The sequence below is a fragment of the Podarcis pityusensis genome (assembly GCF_964106645.2).
Source record: "Podarcis pityusensis genome assembly, chromosome: 1".
NCBI classification, from domain to species: Eukaryota; Metazoa; Chordata; class Lepidosauria; order Squamata; family Lacertidae; genus Podarcis; species Podarcis pityusensis.
Window position 1 is genome coordinate 115,592,938 of NC_138028.1, and position 22,632 is coordinate 115,615,569.

Here is a 22,632-nt window from a genome sequence, read left to right on the forward strand (position 1 = left end):
GGTACACACCCATGCTTATTAACTGCATTTATTTGGAAAACTCAGTGCCACATGCAACAGGAATTTGTGGGGGGGATGACAAAGTTTCCAAGCAAGACTTTGCAGCTTTAGAAATAGAAATGACCTAAAATTGACCTGCTATGCACTTGGGAGAACTAGAGAAAGAATCTTCTTAGGCACCTAAATGGGGATTTACAAGCATACCTTCTGCCTTCTGTTTCTGGATGTCTTGCCCCTGTTAGCAAGAAACCCCTCCCAGGAGTCCCGTTACATGTCCTCGTCTCCTTTCTTTTATAGAACCTCCCGTTTTTAGCAAGAAACCCAGCCCCATAGACACACTCAAGGGCTCCGATGTCACCCTTCAGTGTGAAATAGCAGGCACACCGCCATTCGAAGTCGTCTGGTTCAAGGACAGAAAGCAAGTCAGGAGCAGCAAGAAGTTCAAAGTGACAACCAAGAACTTCAGTGCCAGCGTCCACATTCTCAACCTCGAAGCGGCAGACCTTGGGGAATATCAGTGCAAAGCCACAAATGAGGTCGGAAGCGACACTTGCTCTTGTGCTGTGAAGTTCAAAGGTTAGTAATGAGTGCAACTGCGGTGCAAAGTCTGCGGGCACGCTTTCCTTTGCCTTTCTTTTGCGGCTTCCTTGCCACCTTCCTCTTACCGTAAGGAATTCTCTTCCCTGCCAGAACCTCCTCGGTTTGTTAAGAAGCTGAGCGAAACCTCCACCTATGCCGGGGAACCCACAGCACTGCGGGCCGTAGTAGAAGGCTCCCAACCCATTTCCGTCGTTTGGCTTAAGGACAAAGGCGAAATAATACGGGAAAGCGAAAACCTCAAGATTTCCTTTTCGGATAACATCGCAACTCTTCAGATTGCAAGTGCCGAAGCCACCAACAGCGGGAAGTACATCTGCCAGATTAAAAATGATGCTGGAATGAGAGAATGCGCAGGGCATTTACAAGTTCTAGGTTGGTACAGGCACCCATCCCCTTCTAAAGAATTGAATCTTGGCTGCCTTGGCCATTGCAGCTAATTTGCTTCTTAAGTCTTGGTTTTCTCGAAACTCAAGTTTTCTGGATTGTCTCCCTCATTCCAGAGCCGGCTGTGATTTTAGAGAAGCCCGAGCCCATGACGGTGACCTCTGGCAATGCTTTTACTCTGGAGTGCACAGTGGGTGGCACTCCAGAGCTAATTACCAAGTGGTTTAAGGACGGAAGAGAACTCACCAACAGCCGCAAGCACCAAATCAGCTTTTCCAACAAGGTGGCGACACTTAAAGTTCTCTCCGCAGACATGAATGACAGGGGATTGTACACTTTTGAAGTACACAATGAAGTGGGGAAAAGCAGCTGCACTTCCTCCGTCGACATTTCAGGTTAGCTTGGGATCTTTTTCGTTTCTCACTTGCCCTTCTCTTCTGTCGTTTCTCTTCTTAAAAGTTGGCTCTTTGTTGCCTTTTCCTACCCAGACCACGTCGTCCCTCCTTCTTTTATAAGAAGATTGAAAGAAACCTTTGGCGTGCAGGGCTCCTCGGTTGTTTTGGAGTGTAAAGTTGCCGGCTCCCTTCCTATTTCAGTCACTTGGTTTTATGGAGGAAATGAAATTTTCCCAGGGGACAAATACGAAACCGGCTTTTCAGATAATGTCTGTGCTTTGAAGGTGAATGCTCTGGACTCGTCTGATACAGGTCCCTACACCTGTGCTGCCCAGAATGTAGCTGGTTCTGACGAATGCAGTGCCTTTTTGACAGTGCAAGGTCAGTAAAGGATAGACAAGGTATCCGTTGCAAATCTTTCCCGTGCGTGTTTATCTTGCTTTCTTGACAGCCTGTTTTATACAGATGTTAGCTACCTGGCACATTTGCGTTAACTTTTTAAATGTTGTGTGTAATTCTAGAACCACCCTCTTTTGCAAAGACGCCAGACCCGCTGGAGGTTTTACCTGGAATGAGTGTAACGTTCAGGAGTCTGATTAGGGGAACTCCTCCATTCAAAGTGAACTGGTTTAAGGGGAGTAGAGAACTGGTGCCAGGGAAAACGTGCAACATCACCTTGGCAGATTCATCTGCGGAGCTGGAATTGTTCGAAGTGGGACCACTCCAGACCGGAGATTACACCTGCCTTGCCACAAACGATGCTGGCAGTGCTTCTTGCACCACACATCTTTTTGTAAAAGGTTTGTCCAAATGCTATTATTATGGCATGTACACATGTTAAGTGTGCGTGCACGTCTGTGTGATATACACACACACATAGAGAGACACCCATATTGCAGTTCTTGGTTTAACCACTTCTTTCATATGACTTTATCTTAGAGCCTGCTGTGTTTGTGAAGAAGCTGAGCGATTTCAGCATAGAACATGGGAAATCCATAATTCTAGAAAGCACATTCAGCGGAACTCCTCCACTCACAGTAACGTGGAAGAAGAACGGCTCAAACATCACACAGTCTCCAAAATGCAATATAACCACCACGGAAAAATCAGGCATTCTGGAAATTCTTAATAGTTCTACAGAAGATGAAGGAGAATATATCTGTGAAGTTGCAAATGACGCTGGGGAGGATGTATGTCATGCCCTGGTATCGATCATAGGTGTGTTGCTGTCTTAATAGTTGGTTAACCATTCTTGTACTAATTGCCATCTTCTGATGTGCTTAGATTGACTGTGGGTATTGACTATGATTATTTCTGCTGCAGAACCGCCTCATTTTGTTAAGCACTTGGATCACTTGGAGGTGACCATCGGAGAGCCTGCAACTTTACAGTGCCAAGTGGCTGGAACACCGGAAATTAAAGTGTCATGGTACAAAGGAGATACCAAACTAAGGTCTACACAGGCTTATAAAATGCACTTCAAGAACAATGTGGCTTCACTCGCTTTCAGCCGGGTAGAGAATGCTGACATTGGCGAATACATCTGCAAAGCAGAAAACAGTGCTGGGTTTGCTACTTCAATGACAACAATCACCATCAAAGGTGATGGCTCTTTTTAAAATAATTGACCCTTGTCATATTACACACAATGTTTGTGTGTAATATGCTGAAGTGTGTGACCCACTTGAATCACAGGCATGGTGACGGGGCTCTCAGCTTGTCCACAAGCTGCTTGGCTGAGCTGTAAGGAGACTGAGATATCTCTGAGTTCTTCCTGTGTCTCCGTGCAGCCTTCCTTCCTTTCCCCAAACCCTGCAAATTACTGAACTTGCATGAGTTTGAAAGGGATGACTGGATAAGGGTATGGGAGGCACACACAGACCTCCTACTCCCTGTGTGTGCCCATATAGGTGTGGGGGGCATGAGGGGTTAGGAACAGAGAACATGGCTCTGTTTATTTTTATTGGAATTCTCCACATGTGCAGGGCATACTGGCCCAGGTATTCTTTTTAGTCTTCTTGCATGGCCAGTTATCATACCCTGCAATTTATTTTTTTGCAGATGTTAAACTTCCTCCTTCATTCACGAGAAAACTGAAAGACGTGCAGGAGACTCTTGGTTCTCCTATAGCCTTTGACTGCCGCATTGTTGGCTCTGAGCCGCTTGAAGTGTCCTGGTTGAAGGATGGGGTGCAGCTGAGAGATGACGACAACATTCAAACCACCTTCTTAAGCAATATAGCGACGCTTCAGATCTTGCAAACCTCCATGGCTCATGCTGGCCAGTACACTTGCACAGCTCACAATGCTCTTGGGACTGCTTCTTCCAGTGCCAAGCTCCTACTCACAGGTTTGTAAACAACTAAGTCCAAAGTCGTTGTATGCTGGTTCAGTTTTAAAGAACGTGAACAAGTCACAGGGCCGTAACAACAGACTAAGAGTTTGCTGTTTGAAGGGAAGGCAATACGTCCTGCCATGCCTTTCACTTTTTGATTTTCTTTCTTTTCCTTAGAACACCTGAAACCACCATTCTTTGATGTGAAGCCTTTGCCCCTTGACGTTGCTCTTGGGGAAAGTGGTTCTTTCAAGTGTCATGTCACAGGTTCAGTGCCAATGAAAGTCAGCTGGGCAAAAGATAACCGTGAGATCCGCCCTGGTGGCAATTACAAGATTACACTGGTAGAAAACACTGCCACACTGACCATTCTTAAAGTAGGCAAAGGTGATGGTGGACTGTATACTTGTTATGCAAGCAACAGTGCTGGGAAGGATTCTTGTGGCGCTCAGCTGAGTTTCAAAGGTAATTTGATGGAAAGTACTGTCATTTCTTCTTCTTCTTCTTCTTCTTCTTCTTCTTCTTCTTCTTCTTCTTCTTCCCCCCCATTTTGTAAAAATAAAGACATGTTTGAATCTTCCAGCTAAAATGGGCACAAGTGGGTGGCATTCTGTATCTAGAGTAGCAGCTGATAAAAATCTTCTTGAAGTTATTTTCTTGAGCATATTAATACCACACCGGGGTTTTTGTTTATTGCTTACAAGCCTGTTTAAAATTAGCAGCCTGTGGAAATTTATTAGGCCGTAAACAGGCTGAACATAGACTCTCCTTTTAATATGTGACACTTGAGTTGTGGTATCATGTTTTCCACTGAAGTGCGATTAAGCTGGGAAATCTGTGGTCCAGAATAAGAAAAAAGACTTGGTGTTTATTTGTGCGATAAGAAAATACAGTGTTGTATCCAGTCTAGTCTCTCTCCATTGATAGAAGGCTCTTGGATCCACTGGAGGCTTCCATCAGTGGAACAGGGAGGGAGGTGACGTCAAGCAATTCTCCCTCCCCGCAGTCCACAACCTCTCATACCACCTTTCACTATGTTTCAAAGGATCCCCCAACCCTCTGGAACACTTTTGATGGGTGCCTGGGGCTGCTGATGGGAGGGGAAATTGCAAACATTTCCTTCTCATTCCTCCAAGGGAATCTTCCACTCAATCAGTCCAGTGGAGGGACACCACTGGATTGCAACCCATGCAGCCATTATTTAAATGGGCAAGAGTGTTAGGAGCTTCCATAACTTTAACTGGACATAGACAAGTTTTAGGGAAAACTTCAGGCCGGATCTGAAATCATATTACATAGAGAAACCAGCCTTCAGATATTGCACGTTTAGAAGGAATCTGAGTGGCTATTGATGTAAACAGGCCTGCTGAGTTGTTTCTATCAAGGCCCTTGGCATTGTATGAATAGCAGAGATTCAATACATGGAGCTTTCCCCAGCATGATAATGCAACAATAGGGGAAGCTTTACCTGCTGAATACCCTCCTAATGCACAGTTGTCAAAGGCACAAAATCACTGCTCCCCTGACTAATCTCAGAATACTAGGCTAGATTTAGAAGCAAGCCAAGCCCCATTCCACAGAGAATGCATATGGAAGGCACGTTCAGCCAGGTCCACTGCATTTCCCTAGCCTGGTACAGTGCAGTAGTGATGGTAGATGTCAATTCCTGGCTGTCTCCATGCATTCTAGGAGGAACGCAAGGATGGAAGAGGAGCAAAATGTTGCTGGGGTAGTGAGCAATATTGACAGCCTCCTTCTTAAAGTTGGAAGGGAGGCTCAAGCAAATAGATCACAGTGTGGGTTACTAACTCTGGATAAAGTATTTGCAACGGTATGTGCACAAGAGTTCTGCTGGATCAGATCAAAAGGTTCTCTAGTCCAGCCACAGTGGCCAGTCAGATGTCTCTGGGAATTCCATAAACAGGAGATGAGGGCAATAGCTCTCTCCCACTGTTTCCCTCCAGCCATTTCTATTTGGAGGCTTGCTGCCTCTGATCTGATCCTGGAGGTAGCCTACAGCAATCATGACTTCCATCCATTGAGGGCCTAATCCTCTGTGGTTATATTTATCAGTTGTATTTCTCCTTTTTTGTCTTAGTGTAGTGTTGCATATAATGGAGATAATTTAAATTTTACAAGGAGGGGCTGATAGAATCCCCTGTGCTTCCATGTGTGCTTCTCCAGTCTTTTTATCATACCACCACCATGAAATATACTTCTGAGGCAGATGTGGTTTGAACTGTTCTTGAGTGCTCTATGGCTTGACTTGTAAGGGATCAGTTTGCTGCTGTAGATTGACCGTAAACTCTTTGCCAGTACACTTTGATAGCTAATATAGATGACACACATTCCTGAGATCTTGCAAAATTAACACAAGCAATTTTATGTATTCATTTTCTTTCCTTGTTGTTTTTTTTTAATAGAGCCACCGAGGTTTATTAAGAAGTTAGACTCCTCCAGGGTTGTGAAAGAGCACGATTCGACTACATTTGAATGCAGAATAGGTGGCTCTCCAGAAATTAACATTGTGTGGTACAAGGGTGAAACTCAAATTCATCCCAGTGACAAATTCAGCATGTCATTCATCGATTCTGTGGCAGTCATTGAAATGCACGGTCTGAGTGTTGAAGACAGTGGAGACTACACTTGCGAAGCCCAAAATGCAGCGGGTAGTGCGAACAGCAGTACTTCACTGAAAGTGAAAGGTCAGAACCTGCTCTTCCTTTGCTTTCTCTACCCTTCCTGTTGTAGAAGGTTGCAAGGGCTTGCCGTCTTCTACTAAGCAAGCCAATATCAGTTTCCATTAAAGGCCACGAGTAGGCCCCTTTATTTGGAATGGGAAATTTCCTTTGCATGTCTCTTCTCTCCCATTTCCTTGCAATCCTTCATTCTTAATGGTGTGCTCTCTGTTCTTTCAAACGTTGCTCCTTTGCATTTAACAGAAATCCAAACCTCCTCTTTTGTAGCTCCTCCTGTTTTCCGCAAGAAACCGCGGCCAGTAGAGACTCTGAAAGGTTTCGATGTTCACCTTGAATGTGAGCTTCAAGGCACTCCTCCCTTCCATGTTTCATGGTACAAAGATAAAAGAGAAATAAGAAGCAGCAAAAAGTACAAGATTTTGTCTGAGAATTACCTTGCTAGCATTCACATTCTCAACGTTGACGTGGCAGACATTGGTGAATATCACTGTAAAGCTGTCAATGATGTAGGAAGTGACACTTGCATCTGCTCTGTGATGCTGAAAGGTTGGTAAAAGACTTTCCATTGCCATGTTTTCCCGGCCACTCCAGGTTTTTAAAATCTTACTCTCTTTTCCATCACTTACATATTTTCCACCTCTTGATCAGGACCCCCAAGGTTTGTGAAGAAACTTAATGATACCACTGCCGTTGTTGGGGATCCAGCAGAACTGCAAGCTACGGTAGAAGGTTCTGAGCCAATTTCTGTTGTTTGGATGAAAGACAAAGGTGAAATCATCAGAGAAAGTGAAAATGTCTGGATGTCATATTCCGATAAAGTTGCCATCCTTCAGGTTGTAAATGCAGAGCCAAGCAACACTGGGAAATATACCTGCCAGATTAAAAATGATGCCGGAAGTCAGGAGTGTTTTGCTACTTTATCAGTTCTAGGTTGGTATAGAGTAAAAACAACAACAACACAAAAGCATACGGAAGAATAAATATTTTAACATATTAACATCTTATTTACAAATGTGACTCGTTTTGCATCTTATTCCAGAGCCAGCATCTATAGTGGAGAAACCAGGACCAATGAAAGTCACAACTGGAGATTCTTGTACTTTGGAGTGTACAGTAGCTGGGACACCAGAGCTGACTGCTCGGTGGTTCAAGAACGGACACGAGCTCTCTTCTGACCACAAATACAAAATCACTTTCTTCAACAAAGTAGCTGGGCTTAAGATTCTGAATACAGGAGTAGAAGACAGTGGAGAATATACGTTTGAGGTGAAAAACAATGTAGGCCAAAGCAGTTGCAAAGCATCAGTCCAAGTTTCAGGTTAGTTGAATAACTTGAGAATATCCCATCTGCATCTTGACATATGGACTTATCTAATTCAGTGATTTCCTATACTGCTTAACCACTGAAATTTCCAAGTGCTGTACAATCAAACCAGACAGCGGATAAAATAAATTTAAGTGAATGATTAAAGGTGGAAAGCTTCCTTAAAATGCCTACTGAAATAAGAAGGTCTTCAAAAAGCACCTGATGTTGAACAGAGAGTGGGCTGCTCTAATGTTGGCTAGGAGAGAGTTCCACATAATTGGACCCACAATACCGGATGTGGAGACAAGGAGAAGCCATGGACATGCCTCTAAAATGAAGAGAGTGCATATGCCTGCTTTCAAGATCCATCTCAAACTTCTTATGCCAATAAATAGTTTAATTATTGTTAAGCCCTTGGGGATCTATTACTTTTTTAAACTAAACTTAACATGCCATAATGTTTCTATCTTTGCTTTGTGCTCCACAGATCGCATTATACCACCTTCATTCACAAAGAAGCTGAAGGAAACACATGGGCTCTTGGGTTCATCTGCTGTACTTGAGTGCAAAGTAATTGGGTCACCTCCCATTTCTGTTTTTTGGTTCCATGATGGAGAAGAGATCACTAGTGGAGAAAAGTATCAAGCAACTCTTACAGATAACACTTGCTCTTTAAGAGTGAATGCTGTTCAAGAGTCAGATGCTGGAAATTACATTTGCACGGCAACTAATGTAGCTGGATCTGATGAATGTGATGCATATTTCATTGTCAGAGGTAAATACTGAAACTTAGGTAGATAATAAGAACAGGATATCAGGGGTTGGTTTTTTGTTTTTTTTTTTAAATGTTCCTTATATTCTTTATATCTTTTGTAAATGCAGCTGCTTGCCTTTCAACCATAACTATGTTTCATTAACCTCTTGTTACGTATGTCTAGAACCTCCATCTTTTGTGAAGAAACCAGAACCTCTGCAAGTTTTATCTGGGGCAAATATAACTTTCACAAGTATCATTAAAGGAAGCCTTCCCCTTGATGTGAAATGGTTTAGGGGTAGTGTTGAACTATCCCCAGGACATAGATGTAACATCTCTCTGGAAGAATCAGTGGCTGAACTGGAGCTGTTTGATGTACTCCCAGCGCAAAGTGGAGACTATACTTGCATTGTTAGTAACGAAGCTGGCAAAATCTCTTGCACAACCCAACTCTTTGTAAAAGGTTTGTTCTTTGTTTCGGCTTCCTTTGTTTACACTGGAACAAAATCCCAAATCTCAGGCAGTTATCTTAAACTTTTGCTCTCATGTTATTTCTGATAGAGCCAGCGAAATTTGTGAAGAAACTGAATGACTTCAATGTTGAGAAAGGAAAGCAGTTAATCCTGGAATGTACATACACTGGGACACCTCCTATTGCAGTGTCCTGGAGGAAAAATGCTATAAATATATCACAGTCTGAAAAATACAGCATCACCACTACTGAAACATCTGCCATACTTGAGATCTCTAGTAGCAAGCTGGACGATGCTGGGCTGTATTCTTGCCATATAGAAAATGACTCGGGACAAGATAATTCACAGGCTACGGTCTCAATACTAGGTTTGTAGATTGTTTTGAAAGTGACCGCCCTTTTTCATTAACTTTATGGTTGTTGTGACATGTGGAAGGGTCTGCCTGGTTTTGCAACTGAGTCTGTGTGCTTCTTCTCTAGAACCACCTTATTTTGTCAGAAGCCTGGAACCGACTCAGGTGACAGTAGGGGATTCTGCATCACTGCAGTGCCAAATTGCGGGCACACCAGAAATCACTGTGTCGTGGTACAAAGGAGACACCAAACTGAGAGCAACTGCTACCTCTAAAATGCACTTTAGAAACCAAGTTGCCACGCTGGTGTTCACTCAGCTGGGTAGCAACGATGGTGGAGAGTATATTTGCAAAGCAGAAAATAGTATTGGAGAAGCTTCCTGTTCAGCACTACTGACTGTTCAAGGTGAATATGGCAATATGCTTTTGAAAGCCCCAGAGACAATGATTTATTGCTCTTTTAAAATGTGCCCGTGCGTCAGAACAGGAAATGTATTCTATGCCGTGACCCCGGACTTCCTTATTCTTGTGCCTTCATGGTGGTGTGTGCTCATGATGGTGTTGCAGCAGTGATCTGGCTTTCAAAACTGCTTGTGCCTACAAAGTTTTAACAGTGGACATGCTGCTTCTTTCCAATCCGTGCACATCCCATGGGTCCTGCTAAAATCCTATAACTTTTCATGCCACACGTTTCATGTAGCGTAGGGGGTTTCGTTCCACTTTTGCAGTGCTGTAGTGCAAGAGTGTCTTTCCAGGTTATCAATGAGGGGGTAACACACTGGAGAAGCATGGCATGGCAGGTAATAATATGGAATAATGTGTGGACAGTTTAAATCCATACTATTGCACTATTATTGCCTCGATGGCATGGTGCAGAATATATCTGCAAAAGATCCCCATGTTTCTACCTGTTCTTTATTCCTTAACAGCAAATTTCCATAGATTTAATATAAACAAGTTATGATGCTTCACTATAGAACCATCTGTGTCATGGACCTGACTAGAACTTCTCTATGACGTAACTTCGTTCCTGCCCACAGGATTCAATCTTTCTGTTCTTGCTAATAGTGAATAATCAAACATCGGCGAATCTTTAAAAATGAATTCCATCTTCTATGCCATTCACTATTTATCAGTAATGTTTGAAAAAAAGACAATGACTCCCATTCAACTTTAGCAGCCAATTAAGCTAATTCTCACTTATTTCAATGGGATTTAGTCATCACTGCCTTTAGCTAGATTGGGGACATATGTTGCTACAAATGTGCATACTATTTATCTCTATGAAAAAATCTTAAGCAGTGGAAATATAGTACAACAACTGAAACATTCAGTCAACAACACTCCAATGTACAATATTTGTTCCCTTGCAGAGCTTAAACTTCCTCCTTCATTTTCCCGGAAATTAAGAGATATTCACGAAACTGTTGGATTACCAATTACATTTGATTGTGGCATTACTGGTTCCGAACCCATTGAAGTAACCTGGTATAAAGATGGCGCACAAATAAGAGATGGCTATAATGTGCAAACATCATACTTAAACAACGTTGCAACTCTGCAGATCTCACAAACTGACATGAGTCTTGCCGGACAATATACTTGCACAGCTTCCAATGCTATTGGAACTGCTTCTTCTAGTGCCAAACTCATCCTTACAGGTTTGTCAAGTGTCAAATGTACTTTTCTTTGATGTCAACAATGGGATGTTTCCCCACTTACGTGCCTATCCTAAATGATGAATATGCTGTGACTTGGGCCTCTTCCTGCAATTACCATGTGTTTCTTTCTTAACAACGTAACTCATCTGGATTAACATGTGCAAAGTTACACCTTATTTTTACTTCTTCCAATCTTTAGAAGGGAAGACTCCTCCGTTCTTTGACATCCCAATTGCACCTGTTGATGCTGTTGCTGGTGATGGTGCTGACTTTGAATGCCACATTTCTGGAACACGCCCAATAAAGGTTACTTGGTCAAAGGATAACCGAGAACTGCGAACTGGAGGGAACTACCAGATCAGCTATGTGGAAAATATAGCCCATTTGACAATTCTGAAAGTTGGCAAAGGGGATTCTGGAAAATATACATGTCATGCTAGCAACGAAGTTGGAAAGGACTCTTGCACAGCTCAACTTAATATTAAAGGTACTGGGTGCTTGATCTGTACCAGCTTCCATTATATCATATTGGCTTCTCTCTAAAGAACAGTGAGCAGATGTTCACATGTGGGAAGGGTTTTGTTTTTGTTTACTTCTCCCCGCATCTTCCAAAAAGTCACATTTGAATTTCAGAGGATGACCTGTAATAGTGTGTTATGCAGTGCAGGAGGTGGCTGTACCTGGCATTGGAATCAACAAACTCTGGTGACCCCTCGTATGAGTGCCTTCCACTCGCCTAGGAGGTCTCAGAGTTCAAGCTACAATGACAAAGTGATGCTTTGGAAAACATCACAACATCTGTATTTTGACAAGACATACTGGAGGAAACTGAAAATACGCATTGAAGAGTGTTTGGGTGGTAGTCCGTGGCATGTGAGCGGATTTCCATTTGTCCATTGGGACTTCCCTTTCCTCTCCTTCCCCATGCAGTCCCATGAACTCCCACAAATATGTTCTTGGGGGGCACTCAATCCTCTGGAGCAGATTTGTGGGAGCACTTGGTCTTCGGGGGAAACTGAGAAGAATGGGAAGTCTCATCACGCAAGTGCAAGTTTGTTCTGCTGGATGTGAGCCACTGACAGTAAACGGGGAAATCCAGGAGAATAGAAGACAGTTGTTCGGAGGGTGACAAAGATTTTTCTTCCTTTCTGACAGAACGACAGACTCCACCTTCCTTCACCAAAAAGCTGTCAGAAACTGTGGAAGAGACAGAAGGAAACACATTTAAACTTGAGGGCCGTGTTTCTGGCTCCCAGCCTTTGACTGTTGCCTGGTACAAGAATAACCAGGAGATTTATGAAAGCCCTAATTGCGAAATATCATTCAAGAACAACACTCTTCTCCTTGAAATTAAGAATTCAGGACAAGCTGATGCAGGTTTATATACCTGCAAAGTGTCCAATGAGGCTGGGAGTGCACTCTGTACTTCTTCTGTGGTTATTAAAGGTCAGTTGACAGCCTCTATGGTATTTATTTTTCTTCTTAAGCTCATAAGCTTTTGGTGTTTTCTGATTGTCTAATTGCGCTATAATACTCATTAATTGCAATTACTTTTCTACATTGGGTGATAAAATCCAGTCCCACCTTATTTATTCATAGGACTTGCAGGAGTTAAACTGTAAGATTAGGAAAATAGTAGGCAATTCTTCTGAAGCTGTTCATTACTTGACATTTCTCTTATTAAAAATGTTCTGCTGTTTACTAAACTCTTTAATAATGCCACTTTATGCATGCTTGAAGAGGCAAAAATAGTTTGAAAAAGACATCTTCCAGATGTTTTTCTGTAAATGCTAAGCCTTCTGAAAAAATTATCTTATCTTTTCATCACTTTTAAATATAAATAATTAGTGCTCATACTTACTGTTAACAGTGCATAAAAATTTCATCCATTAAAAAAATGTTTTGCAAATAAATCCATTAAGGACTGCTTCAAAAGTTAGAAAGTGTTTAATGCTTCTCAACACTTGAAGATATAGCTGCATTTGTGAGAGTCTGATCAGATAAGCAATATATTGAGTGCCTGCTTTTTCTTACATGGAACTGCTATCCATGTAAGGACTCTTTGAAATGTTTTTTCCCCTTAACAATATCACATTAAAGGTATCAAAGGTGAAGGATTGCAACCAATTGTGTAATATATTGTTCCAACCTTTCTGGCTTGTACATCTTTGGTAGCTTGGTGTGAAATCATCAAATTTTGGGCTGTTAACATAAAAGGCGATAATGCATATTTTGCAGCTAATTCAATGCTTTCATATTCCTTTCTCTTTGCAAAATAACAGCTTTATGTGCTATCTTAACGTATGCATACTTCACACCTCCATTCTTTTTGTACTACTTCTACCATATAAATATTGTACTGGGGAAATGGAATGGATTCATCAGCATCTGCTGCATAATCTTATTCAAACCCAGATCTGTATCTTGTTATGGAAGAGAAATTATTACTTAACATCTTTTCTTCTCTTGCTTCATTATTTTGTCCCTTCGAATGGCATTACAGAGCCCAAAAAACCACCAGTATTTGATCAACCTCTTAAACCGGCAACAATAGAAGAAGGTAAAATCTTGCAGCTCAGTTGCCATGTCAAGGGATCGCAGCCCATCAGAATCCAGTGGCTAAAAGCTGGGAAAGAGCTAAGATCATCTGATAAATGCAGCTTGAGCTTTGCTAATGGATCCGCTGTTTTGGAAGTCCAGGCAGTTACTAAGACTGATTCTGGCGAGTATATATGCAAAGCTTCGAATGCAGCTGGAACTGACTCTTGCAAGTCAAAAGTGACAATTAAAGGTACAGTGAAACTGAATGCTTAGGTGATGAAACAGTAACTCAAAATTCCGGTATCAGTCTATTCAGTATCTCCCTGTTACAGTAAATAGGAGCAGCTTCACCTATAAATTAGCAGGTCAAAACTGCTTATTTTTCCTGGGCATGTGACTGCATATCACACTACGACTTGCCTATTCACATGCATTATTTCATAGTATTGCCATCCAAAATGCATTTGCTTCAATACCCTGAGCTAGTTGTTCCTTGGTATCCTGTATTTTATACATGACTTGTGCGGGGGTATAAAATTAAATCAAACAAAAGGACCCCAATACATAAGCTGGGTAGTATTTTGTGCATTTAGTCAATGGTCTCATCTATGGCATGGGTTGCTGTTGTTGTTTGGTTTTAGTGTAGTCCCTTTCTGCTCCACCACTTAATTCCCTCAATATTCTTTTTTCAGAAAAAGCAGCAGCTGCACCAGCAGCAGCTAAGAAAGCACCAACTGATGGCAAGCTTTACTTCGTCTCAGAGCCTCAAAGCATCACTGTCATCGAAAGTAAGCCAAGCTTTAAAAAAATAGCCATCTTTCATAATACTTGAATTTTGGCATATGTTGACTGCTGTTTCCCCCTGGCCAGGGACAGACCTTTTCTTTACCACATTTCATTTCTTTTCTTCTTCATCAGAGAGCGTTGCAACATTTATTGCCAAAGTAGGTGGCGATCCCATCCCCAATGTTAAATGGATGAAGGGGAAATGGAGGCAACTCAACCAAGGAGGTCGCATTAGCATCCAGCAAAGAGGAGATGAAGCCAAGCTGGAAATAAAGGATACAACAAAAACTGATTCTGGGCATTACAGATGTGTGGCTTTCAATCAACACGGTGAAATTGACAGCAACGTCAACCTACAGGTTGAGGAGAAGAAACAAGAAGTGATAGAAGGTGATCTTAGAGCAAAACTAAAGAAGTAAGTACCAGAATTGCTCTAAGTTTTAATCTGAAGGTGAGGCGGGATCTGTACCACAAATATAACTCAGGCTGCAACCCTAAACACTCTTAATAGCAGTCGTGTTCCACTGGACTTAGCAGGACTTATTTCTGACTAAACATGCCTCTTGAAGTCTATCAGACTATACCTGATCATGACACTCAAGCTTCAGTCTGGTAAACATGTAGTAGATGTTATGCAGCCTTTTGCAGCCTTTTCAGCACTAGGGACTAACAGAATGTTGTATTAATTAAAGTCTGAAACCACAATTTGATCCACTCGCTAATGCTGAGGACAACAGCCATGAGTTTTAGAAAATCAAACATTATGGTTTAGGTTGTGCTTAATCATGACTAACAAGTCCCACTGAGTTCAGAGAGTCTACTCTAAGCATGGTTCAATCCATATCCAATTGTATATGAATGAGATATCCCACAACGTGACAGCAGACCTACAGGGATATATCAGACATGCTGTTTTAAGGGCATGAATGAAAAGTTCTTTTTCCTGGTCAGAAAAATCATTAAGAGAAACTTGTCAAGAAGTAATTTATGATTCTCCATGGCATGTTACATAAAGGAATGTAAATTATCTGAAAAGTTAACTAAGTGCAAACCTATGCATTGTGCACACAGAGGTAAGCTTGGCTGAGTTTAAAAAGGATTCTAGATTCAGGTAGGTAGCCGTGTTGGTCTGACGCAGTCAAAATAAATTAAAAAATTAAAACATTGTCCAGTAGCACCTTAGAGACCAACTAGGTTTGTTCTGGGTATAAGCTTTCTTGTGCATGCACACTTCTTGAGATACACTGAAACAGAAGTCACCAGACCCTAATATATAGTGGGAGGGTGCGGTGGGGATTTTCTCAGAAGGGTAGTAGGAGATGGGTGATTGACTCAATGGGTATGGTAAACCTGTTAACGACTGCAATTAGTCTTACAGGAAAAAGCAAGGGATAGTCTGCAGATGACCAAAAATAGCTTTAGCAATTTAGCAATTCAGAACATTGAACCATTCAACACAGAGAGCATATTTTATGAACAACACCAAAAATTCTGCCATTTCTATAGGACCCCAACTAAAAGGAAGGAAGATGAGGAAGAAAAGGCCATTGATATAATGGAACTTCTGAAAAATGTAGATCCTAAAGAATATGAAAAATATGCACGTATGTATGGAATTACCGATTTCCGAGGTCTCCTCCAAGCCTTTGAGCTGCTGAAACAAAGCCAGGAAGAAGAAACTCATAGACTGGTAAATACCAGCATATACATTTGCTTCAGAGTAATTTTTTGAAATGTGTTGTGCTATTATTGCTTAAATAAGTGTGTTCAATATTCCAGATATGCAGTTAACCAATTACAGAGATTTATATTCTATTTTGGAACTTAGCTGTTGCTTCTGATGTCATGAAGGTTCACATTTGGGGATCGTTTATTCATGGCATCTTCACAGCAAACCCTACTCAGTGTTGTTCTCCAAAAGATGTCAATCATACCTCATCACATGAGGTGTATAGACTAAGAGGCATTGTTTAGGGACAGTACAGAAGAAAAGATGTGCTTCTGATAGTTTTTACTGGGTTCTCTTTGGGTAACCTTAAGCATTTTGGAAGGATTGGAGTTGAGCTGTCCTGCATGTAAAGGAAGTTAGATCTGCAATGAATATACAGAACTGCTTCATTTTCATAAAGTTTTGGCAAAAGGGAATAGCTAAAAGCATGAAGGTTTTCTACCATTTTAAACCATGGTTTTTGTTCCAACAGGAGATTGAAGTAACACAGAGATCTAGAAGGGAAGAACAAGAGTTTGATGAACTGGTATCATTTATTCAGCAAAGACTTACACAGACAGAGGTAGTTATTGCCATATATTACACAATTTAATTATGTGTGCTGACAACTGTAGCTAATACATAGCATAGGCTGTGCTCTGAAACAGTCAAACATATGAAAAATGTTTTTCAGCCCATCACTCTGATCAGAGATATTGAAGATCTGACTGTAGTAACAGATGAAGATGCCGTGTTTGAGTGTGAGATTAAAATTAACTATCCAGAAATCAAACTTTCCTGGTACAAAGGCACAGAAAAACTGGACTCTAACAACAAGTATGAAATAAGAATTGAAGGTGACCGACACATACTTAAAATCAGGAATTGTCAACTTGGAGATCAAGGAAATTACAGAGTGGTCTGTGGGCCACATATTGCCAGCGCTAAGCTTACTGTGATTGGTAAGTGCAAAATTTCTGTTTAACACAAACTTAAGCTTTGATTTTACTTGGCATTTTCTAAAATATGTACTTGAACTTGCTAACAGAACCAGCAATTGAACGGCATCTGCGTGACACTTCACTCAAGGAAGGCTTTACGTGCTCTTTCGTCTGCCAGTTTTCTGTTCCAAATGCAAAATCCCAGTGGTTCAGAAATGGAAAGGCTCTTAAGATAGGAGGTAGATATTCAGCTGAAGTCTCAGAGAAGATGCACAGGCTCATTATTAAGGATGTGCGAACAGAAGACCAGGGGCGCTATACCTGCAGGTTTGACCATCTAGAAACAACTGCTGACCTAACCATTGAAGGTTTGTATATGCACATCTTTATGTAAGAATAAGCAAGTTTGGGGGTAATCTTGACAAATAAGACAGAAAAGACAATGCTGGGAAATCCTCTGTTTGAAGAAAATTCTGCTATACTTCTTCCCTCACCGCCCAAGATATCAGTCATGCTGTCATTGTACACATTCTTATCTCAGCTTATTTCTCTTTGAACATTCTTATAGCTTGACTTTACAATGGGAGGGGTTTTTCCACCCCATTTCATCTTTTGGCACTTTTATGCTGAGGTTTTTACGATGATCGCAGCCCTTTCCATTGTTACCTGGCTTCTCTTGCTTCTGACACAGCGCTGTGCCAACTATCTTAAGTTTCGGATCTACTTCCAGTATACGAACTCGCTGTCATGGAATGCCGAATGCTCAGTTCTTTGTATAACTTTCTTTGTTTTTTGGTGGAGTCGTGTATGTAGGCAAAGCTTCATGTAAAGGAATAATGGTTACATTTTCAAAAAATTGTTTCCAAAAACAGCTGAACCCATCCAGTTTACAAAGACCATTCAGAACATAGTGGTGAGCGAATACCAATCTGCAACCTTTGAGTGCGAGGTATCCTTTGATGATGCAGTCGTCACATGGTATAAAGGCAAAGTTGAACTCAGGGAGAGTCAAAAGTACAGTTTCAGAAGTGAAGGCCGTTGCCATTATATGACTATCCACAACGTTACTGCAGATGATGAAGGTAATGTTACACTATTTGCTTCCTTCCCTTGCTGTCGTCCCCCGTCCCGTCCCCCCGTTGCTGACAAAAATGATGTCACATAACAAATTGCCTTTGTGATTTCAGGGGTGTATTCTGTAATTGCTCGTCTGGAGCCAAGAGGTGAAGCAAGAAGCACTGCTGAACTTTATCTGACTACTAAAGGTTAGTAAATGCTTTCTTCAACTTAAAAAGCAACAACACAGGACGTAAGATGGAAGGGTGGACATGATGTCCGCGAAGTGGAAATAATTTCAAATGCAAATCTGCTTTCTTCTCTTGCAGAAATTAAACTGGAAGTGAAGCCCCCAGGTAAAGAAAAAAAGCATGGATGCATTTGTCTCAAGTTTTATTTTTGTATTTGAAACACCAGAGTGCCCACACATGATGAGGTTCTCTGCCTGTACATTTCCCCTTCCACCCTACCCCTCTGGGTTGGATGCCAGTGTGGCGCCTCCCCAGACTTTCAGCAATGGCCTCTGGATGTTTCTAGATGGGGGGTGGGGCTAAAAATCCCCTGGTACATGCACAAAAGCCTGCAGCCTTCATACTAAAGTTAGTTTCAGTGAGCATAGGCTATTTGTTCTTGTGTGTTCCAAGTAGGACAATTAAAGGGTTGGAGCCAAACTTAGTTGCTTGCAAATGAAAGCCACCCTTCTATCCTGAAAATACCTCATCCTTTCTTCCATTTTTGAAGGCCTCCTAACCCCCTGGAACAGATTTTAAGAGGGTGCAAGGGACTGCAGAGGGAAGGCGGAATTGGCAAAAGTCATCCTCTTTCCTTCCGCCGGAGTTCTGCTCCCACTAGCAGGATGCTCCTGTCAGTGGGTGAAACATCTGGATCTAAGCCAAATGGAATATTTAGAATGGCTTTTTCATAAAGGCAAATGACTTAAGAGTCATCTTCTAACTGAACCAGGACAGTCCATTCCATTCCAGGACACACTATTCTTTTCCTCCTGGTTTTTAATTTCTTCCCCCCTCCACAAAAGTCAGCAAGCGTGCTGTGGCCCCTTTTCATTCCTTATTGTGCTGTGCTTGGTTCCCGTGCTTTGGAAATAAGTTTTTGCACTTCTGCAAACTTCATGACAGATGGGAACCTTTGGCCCTCCAGAAGTTGCTCAACAAGCATGGCCAGTGGGAGTTGTTGTTCAGCAATATAAGGAGGGCCAAAGTTTCCCCATACCTGCCTTAAGAGATTTCCAAAGCTTTGGGTACCTCGTGTGTGTGTGTGTGTGTGTGTGTGTGGTGTCACTTAAGCTGCATAAGGATCCACACTTCGAGAATGAGTTTCTTATTTGTATACGGGATGCAGCCAGATTAATCTGATGGTCCCTTTCCTTGCACATTTGGTTCTCCAGATATCCCAGATGCTAGAGTTGCAGTTCCTGTTGAAGTTCCAGCTGAAGGTAAGCCTTATATACAAAAGATTCCGCTGTTAAGGGTGGGAGAGCAGGTGGTTTAGAATTTGTGTGCCATATGAATGTTCATTGATTGAATTTTCCCTTGCGTTTATCAGAAACTCCTGCTCTTCCTCTCTTCCTTCTTATGCCAGAAGAGAAGAAAAAGGAAAAAGGTATTACAGTTCTGTTGCATACATGCTCAGAAATGCAGATCTTTACATGCACTTTCACTTGCTGCTGGGTTCATTTTGGGTGGCTAATGGCTTTATCTATTTTGTACTTGTTTTAGTCGTTAAAAAGACAACCGTGCAGAAAGTCACCAAAAAGGTGGTTCCAAAAGCTCCAGAAGAAGTTGCCCCTCCTAAAGGTACTATCATACTAGAAGTGTTGATTCAAATACTATAAAATTGATTTATAAGGAACATATGTTAACCAGTGTAGATTAAGGCATAATCACAGCAAAGGAAGGGGGGGAAACCATCTTCCTCTCATTCTAAAATCTTTAGGAGTTTTCACATGTTACTACAAATGCATAAGTTCAGGAACATCTTCTATATCTGCAAACATGTGTAGGCTCTCTTCATGCAATAGGGTCCAGTACTATTTGGTTATTAAGACACAGCTCCAGCTTATGTCACAGAGCAGCCATATGCATGTCTACTCAGATGTCTATTCAGCCAATGGGACTTACAGTCGACAATCTGCCCTCACTTATCTGGGAGTAAGAATTCAATAGGGTTTACACTGGAGTGTTCCTGGTTAGGACTGCATTGTAAGGGCAGGATTCCACTCATGAGTCCTGTCAGTGGAAGACCTGCAAGGGGACTTCCACTTGCACAATGGGGCTTCCCCTCTCCCTGTGTGCCCCCTTTCCCCATGAAACTGGTTCGGGGGAGGGGGGAATCAAGACAACCCTCAGAACAGCAACAGTGGGAAGAGAGGGGGGTCATTCTGTCTGGCAAGTCAAAATGTTTCCCCTGGTGGAACAGTTGTCCTAGCATGACATTGAATTCCTCCCTAGCTGTGGATGGCTTTAAAAGAGTATTAGGCAAATTAATGGAGGGGAAGACTGCCAGTGGCTACTAGCCATGTGGAGAGCCAGTGTGGTGTAGTGGTTAAGAGCGGTAGTCTCGTAATCTGGGGAACCGGGTTCGCGTCTCCGCTCCTCCACATGCAGCTGCTGGGTGACCTTGGGCCAGTCACTCTTCTCTGAAGTCTCTCAGCCCCACTCACCTCACAGAGTGTTTGTTGTTGTTTTTTAAAAAAAAGATATTTATTAAAGTTTCAAAATGTTACAAAAATAAAAAGAAGAGAAAAAAGAAAAAAAGGAAAAAGAAAATACAAGTACAGAAAAATAAAAACAGTTAAAAACAAATCAATCTTTCCATATCTTATCTTTCATTTACTTGTTTCCCAGACCTCCTCACACCTCCCTTTTTTGTATTCCAGTTCAATTAGTTAATTCAGCAAATCCTTTCCCTCTTTATTTTTATCTTAATCCTTTATCTTAATATATTATAACTTTAGATTATCACCTGTTAACAATCCATTTTTACATTTTCCTTTATAACATTGCTGCTAAAAACCACTTAACTTCATTCCGACATCATTCTAACATTCATTAATTTTGCAGTATTTCTGTAAATAGTCTTTAAATTTCTTCCAATCTTCTTCCACCGACTCTTCTCCCTGGTCTCGGATTCTGCCGGCTCACAGAGTGTTTGTTGTGGGGGAGGAAGGGAAAGGAGAATGTTAGCCGCTTTGAGACTCCTTAAAGGGAGTGAAAGGCAGGATATCAAATCCAAACTACTCTTCTTCTTCTTCTTCTTCTTTGTCTTCTTCTTCTTCTTCTTCTTCTTCTTCTTCTTCTTCTCTACTCCACTTCTCCCACAGTTGGAGGCTGGCGCCGCAGCAAAAGGCTGCTGAACACGCCCCCTCCGAGGCACCTGGTTGGGTGCCTGCAGAGGGGCGTGGGCGCCAGCCAGGTGAGGTGGAGGCAGGGGACTCCAGGGGCGGTGCTCGGGCTCCCGCCCACAACCACTCCCCTCTCTTCCAGGGAGGAGAGTCTTTAGCAATATTTGTTCCTGAGATTTGTTCCTCTCCCATTTGTCTTTAAATGTTAACGAGAATGCCGTGCATCTTAACAATACAAACCGAATACAATACAAATCTCAGTCCAGTTTCACCTGACTGATGTTAATGAGACCAGATGAAATTAAATCCAAAGGCTAGCTCATGATGCTCAATCAAGCCGCTTAGCAGACATATCTGTAAATGTTTCAGAAGTGGCAAAGGAACCAGAACCCCCATCTTCGGCCCTAGTCCCAGTTCCAAAAGTACAGGAAATTATTCCAACAGAAGGTAAAGAATCAAATACTGAAATGCGCATACTAAGAAAACAATCTTTTATGGGGAGAATGGCACCCACTCCCCATCTTTTATTGCTTGGGCCATTTAAAATGTGGCGCTGTCATTCTTCATTTTCCCTTCAGTCATCCTAACATCATTATTCATGCAAAGGTCATCCCTTTACAGGATTTTCCAGATAATACTAATTTGATCTCTTTCTTCAATGTTTACTTCAGGAGCTTGCTGCAGATAAGCCGGGGGATTTAACTATCAGTTGACTAGAATACCCACTGAAATACTGATAGTTTATTAAAAGGACTTTGAAAAGACAGTAGGTAGAATTAAAGCAGAATAGCTTTTGATCTAGTGGAGGTGTGTACTAGCACAAGAGATTAGGAGGCAGTTTTTTCATTAGTTTTTTCTCCTTGCAGCCCCCTTTGCCACCTGCCACACTGTTCCAGAGTGAAACCTCTTGAACTGATTTTCTGGGGACACAAGGGGCTGCAGCAGAAAATGGAGGAGAGGGTTCAGCAAAAAAATCTCCTCTCCTTCTCTTATATCAGTGGACACTTCCATGCAGAATTGTATTTCATAGGGTTGGAGGAGACATTCAATTTTGTTTCCGTTTTAATGACAAACTAACTAGTTCACACTTTTTGATCCAATAGCCAAACTGAAATGCAGCTGTCCTTTGAAATTCACACTCCTTCAAATTTTGTGATGTAGTTCTCCAAGCATAAATTTGTATACTAGGGGCAAGTGCGCATGAAAATGCATCAAATAGTCGAAACACTTCATTATATTAGGGGAAAATACTTGCAAAAATATGTATATTAGTCAAAACTG

The 22,632-nt window shown here is 41.8% G+C and overlaps 1 protein-coding gene across 1 annotated transcript in view; it reads left to right on the top strand.

Annotated features, from left to right (window-relative positions):
- Positions 1-22,632, top strand: part of TTN (titin) — a 285,365-nt gene that overhangs the window by 97,983 nt on the left and 164,750 nt on the right. The window contains exons 76-108 of the mRNA XM_081002634.1: positions 298-576; positions 691-972; positions 1,101-1,379; positions 1,473-1,760; positions 1,901-2,179; positions 2,319-2,597; positions 2,703-2,981; positions 3,441-3,728; positions 3,891-4,178; positions 6,137-6,418; positions 6,680-6,958; positions 7,061-7,342; positions 7,452-7,730; positions 8,206-8,493; positions 8,657-8,935; positions 9,034-9,312; positions 9,425-9,703; positions 10,671-10,958; positions 11,158-11,445; positions 12,114-12,404; positions 13,462-13,749; positions 14,192-14,287; positions 14,418-14,700; positions 15,792-15,975; positions 16,487-16,576; positions 16,688-16,955; positions 17,042-17,302; positions 17,807-18,016; positions 18,122-18,199; positions 18,320-18,346; positions 19,396-19,443; positions 19,554-19,610; positions 19,727-19,804. Coding sequence (XP_080858760.1) covers positions 298-576; positions 691-972; positions 1,101-1,379; positions 1,473-1,760; positions 1,901-2,179; positions 2,319-2,597; positions 2,703-2,981; positions 3,441-3,728; positions 3,891-4,178; positions 6,137-6,418; positions 6,680-6,958; positions 7,061-7,342; positions 7,452-7,730; positions 8,206-8,493; positions 8,657-8,935; positions 9,034-9,312; positions 9,425-9,703; positions 10,671-10,958; positions 11,158-11,445; positions 12,114-12,404; positions 13,462-13,749; positions 14,192-14,287; positions 14,418-14,700; positions 15,792-15,975; positions 16,487-16,576; positions 16,688-16,955; positions 17,042-17,302; positions 17,807-18,016; positions 18,122-18,199; positions 18,320-18,346; positions 19,396-19,443; positions 19,554-19,610; positions 19,727-19,804 — 7,623 coding nt within the window. The remainder of the gene's footprint in view (positions 1-297; positions 577-690; positions 973-1,100; positions 1,380-1,472; positions 1,761-1,900; positions 2,180-2,318; positions 2,598-2,702; positions 2,982-3,440; positions 3,729-3,890; positions 4,179-6,136; positions 6,419-6,679; positions 6,959-7,060; positions 7,343-7,451; positions 7,731-8,205; positions 8,494-8,656; positions 8,936-9,033; positions 9,313-9,424; positions 9,704-10,670; positions 10,959-11,157; positions 11,446-12,113; positions 12,405-13,461; positions 13,750-14,191; positions 14,288-14,417; positions 14,701-15,791; positions 15,976-16,486; positions 16,577-16,687; positions 16,956-17,041; positions 17,303-17,806; positions 18,017-18,121; positions 18,200-18,319; positions 18,347-19,395; positions 19,444-19,553; positions 19,611-19,726; positions 19,805-22,632) is intronic.